General features: G+C 29.4%; 1 protein-coding gene across 1 annotated transcript; it reads left to right on the top strand.

The window, feature by feature from the left end:
* Nucleotides 1-4,806: 4,806 nt before the first annotated feature.
* On the top strand, nucleotides 4,807-12,837 carry LOC122515361 (serine-rich adhesin for platelets). Its single transcript, XM_043632677.1, has 5 exons — nucleotides 4,807-4,854; nucleotides 5,128-5,282; nucleotides 5,444-5,675; nucleotides 6,531-10,742; nucleotides 12,454-12,837. Exons 1-5 carry the CDS (start codon nucleotides 4,807-4,809, stop codon nucleotides 12,835-12,837), a joined length of 5,031 nt encoding a protein of 1,676 aa, XP_043488612.1.
* The last annotated feature ends 1,174 nt before the right edge of the window (nucleotides 12,838-14,011 follow it).

Below are 14,011 nucleotides of genomic sequence, written 5' to 3' on the forward strand. Positions count from 1 at the left end.
TTAATATCATTAAATGTGTTTTGATATAGAGAAAGAAATGTTTACAAACAGTTTAATGAAAGATCAAATAAATAACTATTAATATTAATCTATCGATAACTTTTAACAAAATATACTACATAGTAACGTGCAATATTTTTCTCATTAATAAGATCATTATAAAATGATTTCAATACTAGTCTTCGTGTTTGTAATATTTATTATCGGTTAATGTATAAAATTATCGGTTTAAATCGGTAACAAAATATTTATAATAATGCCAGTCGAATTCGTTTCAATGTCCGTTCAAAAATAAACCTGCGAAAAATTATATAGATTCGTTTATTATACATTAAAAAAAAAAAGAAAAAAATTGTAGATTGAGAACTTTAAAAAAAAAAAAAAAAAGAAAAGAAAAAGGAAAAAAGTTGTCAACAAATATATATTACAAATCATCTGAATATGTTAGATTAGAAAGAGAGAAAAAAAAGAAAAAATGTCTAACCGACGTATTATTAAGAGAGAATTATTTAAACTGACCACGTATCGTGGTTGACTCGGCCATTGAGAAAAAAAAAAAGAAAAAGAAAAAAAAAATTACGCCAAATAAAAATAAATGATAATTTTCTTTGTTGTTTTTAAGTGAAGCTCACATTTAAGCACAATTTAAAAATAAACATTAAAACATAAAACATTAAAAACATTATAAACATTTAAAAATTCACATTTAAAAATAAGAAAAGCTTTCTTTTTTCTAACGTTAAAAAAAACATCATATGTTTTTTTTTCTTTCTTTTTATATCGGTAAAATGGTAATAGGAGGACAACAAACTCGTATATAGTGTGTCGAGATTATAGAGGCTAATAAATTCTAAAATGTTCGAACGGTTGAACAACATTCGGACTATGTGCAATACCAAGAGTCTCGACTAAGTACGGACAGTGGTAGTGGTCACGAATTTGGAATGTTAGAGCTACGATCGTAGTCTCGAAGTCAAGTGACTCGCAACCGGTCAGCCAAAGTGTACCGTTAATCGTTGGTATAATCATCGGCCTGGATTACGACGCACGCCATGCTTAAAACCCGTGCACCGATAGAATACACGCTCTCAATATATGAAGGGAATATAGCACGGACACACATTCCAAAAATATATCTCACATTGATGCACGTATCCTTTTATACTTTTTCAATTCCTCTCGAGATCTTAGAGATAATGCAATCAAGTTGAAATACTTATTTCTAATACAAGTATAGTATATTAACTAACTAGCTAAGAAACTTCCTAACATCTCTTTTTTCTTTGTTTTATTTATATTTATTATATATCATTTATTTCCATTTAATTAAAATTATATTTCATTTATTATACGATATAATTAACATATATTTTTTAATAATAGTATATTAGTATAAGCTTGGACAAATAATATGGACACCTTGTATATTTAATTAATTTCATATTTATAATACATCATATATATATATTTCCATTTAATTAAAATTATATTTCATTTATTATACGATATAATTAACATATATTTTTTAATAATAGTATATTAGTATAAGCCTGGACAAAATAATATATGACACCTTGTATATTTAATTAATTTAATATTTATAATACATCATATATATATATTTCCATTTAATTAAAATTATACTTCATTCATTATATATATGATATAATTGACATATATTTTTTAATAATAGTATATTAGTATAAGCCTGGACAAAATAATATGACACCTTGTATATTTAAATAATTTAATATTTATAATACATCATATATATATATTTCCATTTAATTAAAATTATACTTCATTCATTATATATATGATATAATTAACATATATTTTTTAATAATAGTATATTAGTATAAGCTTGGATAAAATAATATGACACCTTGTATGTTTAATTTCTTATCTTTAATTTCTTCTTCTTTTATCTTCAATTTAAAATTTTGTAAATGTTGTAAATATTGTATAAATGTCACGAGGCAAGATAAAGGAATCTTTGTTATTGACTGATCAAGAAAGTTTACGTTTTATTTATCTTTATTAATTAAAATTACACGTAATTTTTCTTAATTACTCGATACTGTAATACGTAAAATATTTATTATAATAATGTATTAGTATATTAAATAAACGATAAAGTTTATATAACTTTTTTTTAGGTTTATGGATTATTTATTACCATTAATTAAAATGACATGTACTGTTTTGGTTACTTCATATTACAATAAATAATATATTTTGTAATAATAATATATTAGTTGTGAGATCAAGAAAGTTTATATTAGGTTTATGCTTGGTTGTTTATCTTTATTCATTAAAATGACATGTACTTTTTTTTGGTTATCTGATATTGTAATAAATGTATTATAATAATTTAAATTATTTAAATTTTAATTTTTAGTTATTTTATAATAATAAAATATATTCTTTATAAACAATGTATTTCAGAGTATATCGAGTAAACGAAAAAGTTTCATACCTTTTTCTAAGTTTATGCATTATTTACCTCAACTAATTAAAACGGCATATACTTTCTTGGTTATTCGATATATAAATGATAATAAATTTTCTACTAATAGTACATTGGTATATATGAAGTGATAAGAAAGTTCGTACCGTTCATACATTTGTGCTATCATTTATCTCTATTAATTAAAACAGCATATACTATCTCTTGATTGTTTCATATGAAAAATATAATAAATTTTCCTATTAATAATAGTATATGAAATGGTCAAGAAAGTTTGTACCATTTCAAGATTTACTCATATAATTAACATATATTTTTTAATAATAGTATATTAGTATAAGCCTGGACAAAATAATATATATGACACCTTGTATATTTAATTAATTTAATATTTATAATACATCATATATATATATTTCCATTTAATTAAAATTATACTTCATCATTATATATATGATATAATTAACATATATTTTTTAATAATAGTATATTAGTATAAGCCTGGACAAAATAATATGACACCTTGTATATTTAATTAATTTAATATTTATAATACATCATATATATATATTTCCATTTAATTAAAATTATACTTCATTCATTATATATATGATATAATTAACATATATTTTTTAATAATAGTATATTAGTATAAGCCTGGACAAAATAATATGACACCTTGTATGTTTAATTTTTTATCTTTAATTTCTTCTTCTTTTATCTTCAATTTAAAATTTTGTATTTATTACAAAATTTATTTATCCCTATTGATCAAAGAGCCGTGTATATTTTCTCTTGAATATTTGATATTTAAAATATAATCAATTTTGTATTAATAGTGCATGAATATATACGAAGCGATCAAGAAAGGTTTTTTTAAGTACCGTTTCAATATTTGTCCATCACATTTATCTCTATTCATCCAAATGATACGAACTTTCTTTGAGGTTAACTTGATATTATTAATAAATATATTATACTATACTATATAATTTTAGTTAAAATAAATAAATATTAAATAAATATATATAATATATAATATAATATATTATAATAATAAATAGAAACAAATAATAAATAATCTTACACAAATTGTGCATGAAAACTATCTTAATTGTCCTAATATTTAATTCTAATCTAATGCAACGCAATTCTACAATATTCCCATTAAGTATTGTAACTAGTATATTTAAACTAAATACCTTATTGAATATTAGAAAAAAATAAATAAAAGGAAAAGGATAGAAATTAGGTTATTTGATCCTTTAAAGTCGATTATTCGAAAGAATGAAAAGAAAACTTGTCACTCGACGTGTCCCATATATAAGACGTGTCAAAATGAATTCTAAAAAAAGCTTAGTAGAATACCATAAACGAGATATAGAAAATAAGAATGAATGGGGTAAACAAAAATAAGGAATACAAATAAAAATGGTAGGTAAGAAAAGAAGAAGAAACAAAGTTGAAAGAGAGAAGAAAGAGAGGGAATGAAAAGAAGCATAGAAATCATGGCGCAAATGATCTTCTCTGAAGTTAAGTTCAAAAGAAGAAGAAGAAGAACAAGAAGAACAAGAAGAAGAAGAAGAAGAAGAAGAAGATGAGAAGAAAAGAGAAAAGGAAGGAAGGAGTCGAAGAAATGAACAGGAGGAGAGGAAAGGGGGATGAGTTTGCGAAGGTAGGAGGTAGGGGAAAAACTAAAAGAGAGAAAGAGGAGAGTAGTCATGTCAGGTAGTAGGAAAAGGAGGGGTAAGAAGGAGAAGAGAAACAGGAGAAGAGGACGAGTAGTAGCAGGAATATAAGCGTCTTCGGTAAGGTCACTATCCTTAGTCGTTGCGGCAAGGTCAACCGCAAGATCGTTCGGCTCGGTTGCAGTTCCTTAGGAGTTCCTCACGGACGTCGTGGAAAATTGTTTCAAAGGATTAGGATACGCGGACCCCGTAGATATATAACCGTAACCGGAAACGATAATTTGAGGAAAGGAAGAAATTAAAGAAGAGAAAAAGAAAGATAGGACTGAAGGAGGACAGTAAGAACGAGTCTAACGGAGATAGGAAGGGACAAAAATACAAGTGTGATAGACAAGAGTAAAACAAGTTTGTTTGACAATAAAACGCGTGTAAAATAATTATAAGACAATTATCGAATAGATCGAGAAAAGGATCGGAATATAATCAAATAATTCGAATTCGTAGGAACGATGAAGCTTAATATCATCATTTCTACGTTATTCATATTAAAATAACATTTGTGTATATATTGTTCGGTAAATAACTGTAGAAAAAAAGTCATTCGTATAGTTGGTTTATTAAGAAATTATCGGACTAGCAAAGTACATCATGTTTTTCATCGGGAAAGAAGCCGGTCGATGTACGATCGATAAGACTGTAAGTTCTTGCATTGAAATATATTAATAATTATATGTTGCATGTATCGGTTATCTAATTATTTATGCACTTTCACGTTAGATAATAATCCCTGAAAGGGGTTTTATGTCAAATCTGCGCGGTTGTTGTTGTTGTTATTTTTTTTTCTTTTCTTTTTTTCAATTCTTTCCAAGCAGATTCGATTGATCGTCGATAATCGCATAAAGAAAAGTCTACTTAACTCTACTAAGTCTGGCTCAAGAATGAAGTTCATTTTTGTTTGTTTTTTTATAGGTTACTCGGTACTTACGTACTCGTCAAGGGTGGCAGACTTTTTTAACGGTACTTGTCATCCTCTTGACAAGCGTATTTTCATCGAGCGAGGCTTCGCACCTGTCAAGAGTCACGGCTGATGCATTAGGTGACACTGCAAAATTATGGGACGTTAGGTCAGCAAAATGATTTATTCAATTTGATTAGAATTTTAGTCAACTATTTATTTATAAATATACATTTTGTCGATCATAATATATTTAAAAAAAAATATAGTAAGACGAAATAAAAATACAAAGTGAGATTATAATGATTAAAATATTCTATATATTTTTAGTAACGCATCGAAAAACGTTGAACATAAGAAAGATTTGCCAGCTTCCCCGGCAGAACTGCTTAAACCCGACAAATTTCTATTCTACACGTATAATGATCAGGGGAACATGATCACGAAGCAAATGAGTTTACGTGAGATACAAGCACTAATCGCTGGTGGAAACGGAGGGCATGTAACAATGGAGATGTATGAGCCACAGAAATCTGCTGATCTGTTGAATGGAGAAAAAAACGTAAGAAAGAAAAGTCTCGTTAATACATTCGTTTTAATCAAATTAGTTTTATTTCATTTTTTTTTTCTTCATTTCTTTTCAACATTGACTTGGTGCACAAATAATTGTAATTTTGAAATATCGAGTTTAAAAAGTTATACGATAAAATAACTGTTTTTAACATTGTAAATATTAATTAAATATTATTACCGATCAAAATGGCCTCATTTGTAATAGATTTCGAATTAAAATATTCTATTTAATGTTATTGCTTTTCTTTTCTTTTTTATTTCTTTTTTTTTCATTTAACTTTATAACATTTATAATTATAAATATTCTTTTATTATTATCAAAATATTAGCATTAAAATAATTTGAACTTTGCATTCAATTGTAAAAAAAATAATTTTTTTTTCTCAAGATACGTCATTTAATCGGTTATCATATGAACAGATATAAATCGGTAAATTTAGTATTATTATCGGTAAGTAAATGAATGGTTCAAAGACGTTTGCGACCCGTTCTTCCATCTTCAAGTTTTTCATTTTCATCGCGTAATATTTGATACCAATATCGAGCCATAATTCATTAATTATTTTGAACAATTTCTGCTTCTATCGCACGAATTTACGAATTTTCCCTATGCCTTATAAATTCGAAAATATTAAACAATGAAAACAATAATATAAATCAAAAATCAATAGCCAAATTGAAAATAATAAAAACCGTAATTATTTTGCGCATCAACTTAATATCATAATTAGGCATTATAAAGCATGAATATTTGAATATCAAGTTAAAGATTTAAAGAAATTCGGAGAAAAGAAATTCGGTTAAATCGAATAGAACACTTTTCCTAATTTTTCTTGATTCGCAGGTAATGGACGTAGTCGAGAAAGTACAAAATGTATTAAAAAGTGCATTGGATAAACCCTCGACTATGGCCGGCTCGTTATCATCTATTCCAGAATACGCAAACGCTGAGTGGAGTAGCATTTTACCTGGTATTTTAACGAACAGTGAAGTCGAGCCTGATCCTACATCAGAAGAACCTAATTACGCGGAAGTTACTCAACCCGATTCGCTTATGAACACGCAGAAAATATCGTCAGTTTCGTTTAATCAAGAATCTCAATCGTCTACTTTAAAATCACCGATAATAGAAAATACCGAAAATACAGCTGAAGAATCGATTAACGAGGCCACTTCAACGAGCAGCACATTTTTATTAACATCGGTCATCGACAACAACAAATTGTCGACGATTATTAGTTACGGTGAAACGAAATCTCCAGATGAATATACCGAAAAACCAATGATACCTGTGCCAGTGATCACTACCGAAGGACAATTGTTCACTGATCGATTAGAGACAATCAAAGATTCGATGTACCAAACGCCAACTACGAAATCCACTGTCGAGTTTATTGACATAGATCACTCGGCGATGAACGAGATGAATAATGCAACGGTATTCGAAAAGGTTCCAGTCAAAGTTTGGGACGAATTGGAACAAAACGTGACCTCTGACGAGTCGAGTACTAGCCGAGTAACGGAATATGTACCGATTTTGACTATGTTGGTGGGATCAACGGTGAACGACTCGTCACTTGCCCTGGCAACCAACGAACTGGTGTCGTCCACTGAAAAAGATATAACGAAAAAAGTAACGGAAATAATGTCAGTGGAAACATCGACGGTACAAACTAGTATAAAAATTAATCAAGCTGAAAGTATTACAAAGTTATCTGGAGACAGGATCACTGAAATGGTCACACCGACTATTAAAACGCACGTAGTACAAATGGAATCATCGAGTGAACATTTGTCTAATGCCAATATTACCACGGAGTCATTCGATGAAATAAACATGACTATACCTGAAATATCAAAAGTAACGACACCTCAAGTTCTCTCAGTAATTTCAACGTCAGGGTTATTACCAACAAAAGTAGCAAACGACGAACAGCTGAAGACTTCACAGTCATTCAACCTGACGACGAATGCAACCCAAGCAAACAGTTATTCGTCGACATCAACACCACCCGATGATTACTTTAAAGTTTCATCGTCGGTAAATTCATCTGATGATATATCAGAAGGAACATCCATTAGTACGATTACAACAGATTCTGAAAGCTTTTCAAACAAACAGTCAGACCATACTATTGCAACAATTACAGAGAATACTATTTTCAATAGTGAAACTAATTTCAAACCAGTCGATAATTCAACATCCAACGTTGATACAAATAAACACGATGAACATGCTGAAAGTTTAATTAATAATAACTTAGAGTCTCTCGAAAGCAACAAAAAAGAAGATTCTCCCATTGTAGAAGAGCAATCAACTCTGATCGAAACAGAAATTTCTAAAATAAATGATATGTCTACCGTACAACCTACAGTAGCAAACAATGCAGAAGATTCGACATCAACGACTACTTATACAACGGAGATTAATTTCGTTCGAATGAATGATTCATCGATCGATCCTTCTATCCTATCCAGCATTACTTCTGAATTTTCTACAGTTACCGAAACTACCTTTATCAATAATTTAACAAGCAATATTTCTACCGAATCGAATGCCTATGTTTCGAATACAACAGTTGAATCTTCATTGGAAAAGATAATGAATGATACTGAAGAAATGTTAATAACAAATACAACTGTGATACCTGTTCTATCAACCAATGAAACAAATTTAATTAATAATCACATCGAAGGCTTTATCAAAGATTTGTCTTCACCTTCTACAAGTCAATATACGATAACAACACCATCGACTGTATCTAACGAATTCGTTACGGTTACTGATTCGATAAAAAGCAGTGATACGAGTACAACAATTGCAGTAATTAAGAATACCACTATGAGTTCACAGATAGAAACATTGTATACAACAGCAATTAACGGCATAATTACGGATAACGTACAAACTACCGAAAGCTATTCGAACAGTGAAACTTCTTTAAATCCGAATCTCGATATAATAAATAAAGAACCTTCGTTCGTACGACATCAGAACGATGTCATGGAATCGTTAAATTCAATTACAACTTTGGAACCTTTAGAGCAAGAAACTGCAACTGAGAAGACGATCACGAATGTCACTGTAGAAACGCGTACCACCATGTTATCTCCAAGCACGGAACGCATAACAGTTGAAGAATATGTTCCCACTTTGATTCCCGGTGAACTACCTAGCACGGAAACTATTTTGAAAATGCAAGGTAATACGATGATAAATCATACGAACATTGAGTTGGAATCATCGTTAAAAACAAACGAATCCCGTTACTCCGATTCAAAGGAAGAGATATCTACACTGAAGCCTTCCACTTCTTATGTAAAATTAAACATTACTTTTATGGATAACTTATCTTCTAATGATGCTACCAACGTATCTGTAGAAAATCTTGTTACAACGAAGATTACGGAAAAAACGACGGAATTATTTGTCGAATCAACGCCCAGTAGTATTACAACAGAATCATTCAAGGATTTATTTATCCAGACAAACAAAACAATTGAAGAATCAGTGGATAACAATATAACAATAAGTCAATCAAATATGATGGATCGAGTAACAGTTAATGATAGTATAAATATTAAAAGTAATCAAACAAATGGTACATCTTTAGAATTAATCGATGATAAAACGAGAGTAAAAGTAGCAAGTAATGATTCCATTTCTGTAACTCCAAGTGTTATCGAAGAAGTGTCATCGACAAAATTAATGACACCGTCTGTATCGACGGTTACGGAAAACTCGTTGGGATTGAAATTGACTTCGAAACTCAGTTACAATGAGAAATTAAATGAAAGTTATTCGGAGGATAAACAAACAACTGAAAAATGGATGTTGATACCTCATAAAGTAGTCGCATCGTCGACTGAAAAAACAAATATTTATCCAACAAATTTAAAGATCGTGCCGCAGAATATCACGTCAGATGGTCGCTTACCTACTGTAACATCAGAAATAAAGACAAATGAAAGAATACCGTTAGATTCGCCGGCAAGCGTGAACGCATTAGATGTAACCGTGACGAAGACCGAAAACGATATCGTTAATTTCTCGAAAATGTGTAACAATTTAGCATTTGATTTTTGGATGGCTGCTAATAAGGGTTTAAGTACAAATAGATCCTTGGTTTTATCACCTTTCGGTATGGTCAGTTTACTGGCGATGATCTTTTTAGGAGCACGAGGAACAACTTCCGATCAGATGAACGAATTACTGAAGTTAGACGATGTAGCAACATTTAACCCCCATTTGGTATTTCAAAATGTAACCGATATGGTGGGACTAACGAGAGGTCAAGGGATCACTAATACTGCCTTCGTTCGTGAACTTTTCGTCGATAGAGCAAAGGTCAGAAAAACATTGCCTTTTTACAAAGAACAAGCCCAACAGTTTTACGAAGGTCTAGTGGCCGAAGTGAACTTTGCCACCATTGGTGATATCGTTCGCAGACGAACGAATCTATTGGTTAGGAAACAAACAGGTGGTAGGATTAAAGACTTCATAAAGGTGAACACAGTACCTCTACGATCTCCTTTGGCTGCTGTTTCAGCTAATGTTTTTCAAACTAATTGCAACTCTAGCTTCGTCAGTTCAGACGGGAGAGATGGCGAATTATATTTTGCCGTGTCACCGGCTATCAGACAGAGAAAATTAATACCTGTACCAGCTATAGTCTGGCGATCAAATATTCTTGCAGGATACGAACCTAGTTTGGACGCTACTGCGGTTGCTCTTGGTAAAGTTGAAAATCTTGTTACAACAGTGTTTTTATTACCAGGACAACAAGGTCATATAGCGCCAGGTGATACTTTGGATCGTCTCGAACGAAGACTCATAGCAAGTACTTCTCGTGACAATAATTGGAACAGGCTTCTTAAAGTACTTCTTCCTAGAAATAGTCTAGAACTTCAGATACCTAAATTTACGCATAGATCGGTCGTCAATGCGACAGCAGCTCTTAGAAGAATGGGATTTGATAGACTATTCACTGAACAAGCTGATTTAAAGGGTATCAATGGAATTGGGAATCATTTACATCTTTCTGATATTTTACAGGTTAGAAATCATTTTTCTTTCTAAATGTTTTTAACGCGAAACTTTTTAACATTCATACAAATACCATAGCAATGGATAAAACGGGACAAATATATAATACAATTAACATTTTTTCTTGAGCAGAAGACTCTTATATTATTTTTAATATCTAACTGCTATTTATCGGATCATTATTTTTAAACATTTTTGGTTAATATTTTAAATAAATAGTGACTATTTATTAAATGTAGCAATTAATTCCGTGCCTTTTTAACAAATTTAGTATTCATTTATAACATATAATCATACATATATTATTTTTCGAAATAGTTGTTTCTTATTTTCAATGATTTTGTTCATCTATCGGACAACTGCCGAATTCCTTGACGAAAATAGATAGCAATTTTGATGCAATAAATTTAATATCAAGGCACAGAATTAATTGTTGCATCTAATATTTTATCGATTAATAGAAAGATTGTCAGTATTTTTAATAAAATACCAGTATATTTCAAAATTCTTATACACAGAAACCGATTTTAGGATTCTTAAACTTTTAAACTGATTTAAATTTTATTGCAAACGAGTATTTTATTATAAGAAAAATAAAATTATACATAACTAATAAAAAAATTGGTCTGAAAAAATATATCTAATCGTATTAAAAACGTTATAAGATACAAAGGAGGGTCAACAAAGTATTAATTACAAAAATAACAATAGTATATACTTATTATATCTTATCTAAATACAAATACTCCTGTGTGTAAGACCAATTATAGATCATTTAAGTAAAATTATATTTCTCTAACGATAAAATATTTTTTTGCAATAAAATTAATATCAATTTGAAAGCCTAATAATCGTAAAATAGGTGTATAAGAATTTTGAAACTTTGGATTATAAACAAATATCAATTTTTTCGAATTTACAATGGGAACGAATACGAATAATCCTATGACTCACTGTACATTAATATATAACACTGATATAACTGTAACATAACCCTGACGCAATTTTGCTTTTATTATAAATATTGACAAAAATCATTATTTATACCAAATAAAATATTCATAAAAATGTTTAAAGATACTGGCTAAATAAATAGAAGCTTTTATATTTCATTTAATCTTTAATTAATGATTTATCTAATAATAGAGACACAACTGATGACGTCGAGTTCCTCGAACTCAGGTGCCAAAATTATGTTTTATCTCATTTCTTTTTAATATAAAAAGAACATCACACATATAATTTAGAAGATTTAGGAATATTAATAAACAGTTGTTATATTATTTTTAAAAATCATTAAAAAATAAGGTTTTAAGTTAACACGTTCGCGGACGTGAATGCTATAACATTCAAATTACAAATGTTTATTTTGAATTTTATTTTATATAACCTTTAAATTTTTGTAATTATTATACTCGTAAAGATGATAACTAACTGATTCTTTAATATATAATAATCTAAATGCCCTTATAAAATGTGTTTAATCAAATTTTGGATATCACAACAAATTTAAAAATAAAATGACCGTCACTTTTCTTTCCTTGCTAAAACTTTGATTGTCCTCGAACGCGTTAAATATTTTCCGTTCTCGGATCCCTGTGACTCGACGTCACCCGTTATAATCTATCTTTCTATTAGATTTAACTATCAATAAAAATACCTCTACTTCATTCTTATGTTCATTTCCACAGATTTAAATATTTATTTTGTTTATTTGAAGATTAATTTGTTCGGCACGTGTGGTGATGAGAATCCAACGAATGGAAGACATCACATGGAAACATATCCAGCAACCCCAATAAAAAGAGCTCGCCAGCACGATGAAGAAATTTCTGTTAATTCGGATAAAATGAGCTTGGATATGCGTCGTGAACCTAATCTTCTAGATTTCTTAGAAGCAAATGCTTCGACATTTGAAGAAACGATAACAATGAATAGTAAGATCGATAAAAGAAGAAAACGGCATGCGGATAATGCGAAAGTGACAATGAGATCGGAAAGACCGCGATTAAAACTCGACAGGCCTTTCTTATATTTCGTACGTCACAATCCAACTGGTTTGATACTTCATATGGGAAGATTTAATCCAAGACTTTTGCCTTAGCTTGTGTGTTTATAATATCATTCATGAAAATACGACATTAACTTGATCGAACACCATCGTTATGTAATATCTTTATCGTATATGTTGGTTTTCGATCGACACGTCGAATATTTGATATTGTTAATTCGTTAAGGGGTTATACGCAGTTAGAATTTTCAAAAAATCGATTTTTTTTTTTTCATTTTCGGAATGTACATATATTTAAGTATATTCTCTGAAAATTTCAAATCGATCCGAAAAATATTCTTCATTTCATGTAAGCTGCAAACAATAATTTTTAACTATGTGTAAACGTCTCTGAAACTTAAAACGAGTTTTTCTCAAAACGGTATTTTCAAAGTCGGTGATCTCGATTTCTCAGAAATAACTCAACCGATTTGTCTTATATTTTTACACAATATTCTTAGATATATTCCTCAGGTATTGACGGGGGAGGAATAAGATTTAAAAAAATTATTACTATTTTTTTTTTTTAACAATTTAGAGCGAAAATTTTAGTCAAAAACACAAACTTTTTTTCAAATAGACGCCATTTTGTCAATAATCAAAATTTTTAATATTCCTTCTGCTTAATACCTGCATTAATCTATCCTTTAAAAGAATCCACCATATTTTTTAATTTCAATAATCCAAACTGCCAAAATGGAGATCACCGCCAAACGTTTTTTTTAGAGGACGTTCAGGAAATCATCTACAGGAGCGGTGCACATTAATATTTTTACATAATCGACGCGCTATTGTATTCTCAAAAGTTGGCTCTATTTGAATTACCATCACTTTTGTTTGAGAAATAAAAACTGTTTCTAGAAACAATTCATGAAAATACGTCTTTTTCGAGCATCGCAACTGCGTATAACCCCTTAAGATTACGACGATGCTTAAAAGCAACTCGATGTATATTATAGTCAAAAATGTGAAGTATTATAAAAAGAAGTTAGTCAAATGCAATATAGATTGCGACTTCATTTTCATGCTCATCATTAAATTAAAAAAATAATTTTATAAAGGACGCAGTTTATATCTGCAAAAAAAAAATAATTATATATATATATATATATGTGTATATGTTCGAATAACCAAACATTTTAACGAAATTATTTAAATATCGGTATAAAGATGTAAATTTTGTTATAATTAATTACAAAAAATTGTATCTTATAATTTAATCTCGTCG

This window comes from Polistes fuscatus, unplaced genomic scaffold, assembly GCF_010416935.1.
Source record: "Polistes fuscatus isolate 324 unplaced genomic scaffold, CU_Pfus_HIC Scaffold17, whole genome shotgun sequence".
Lineage (NCBI taxonomy): Eukaryota > Metazoa > Arthropoda > Insecta > Hymenoptera > Vespidae > Polistes > Polistes fuscatus.

What these genes read in the sequence shown, in the direction of transcription:
- LOC122515361 (XM_043632677.1), top strand. Translation starts at nt 4,807, where the DNA reads ATGTTTTTCATCGGGAAAGAAGCCGGTCGATGTACGATCGATAAGACT. An exon ending in TGTTGAATGGAGAAAAAAAC is followed by an intron (nt 5,676 to 6,530) that starts GTAAGAAAGAAA and finishes CTTGATTCGCAG; the next exon opens with GTAATGGACGTAGTCGAGAA. An exon ending in ATCTTTCTGATATTTTACAG is followed by an intron (nt 10,743 to 12,453) that starts GTTAGAAATCAT and finishes GTTTATTTGAAG; the next exon opens with ATTAATTTGTTCGGCACGTG.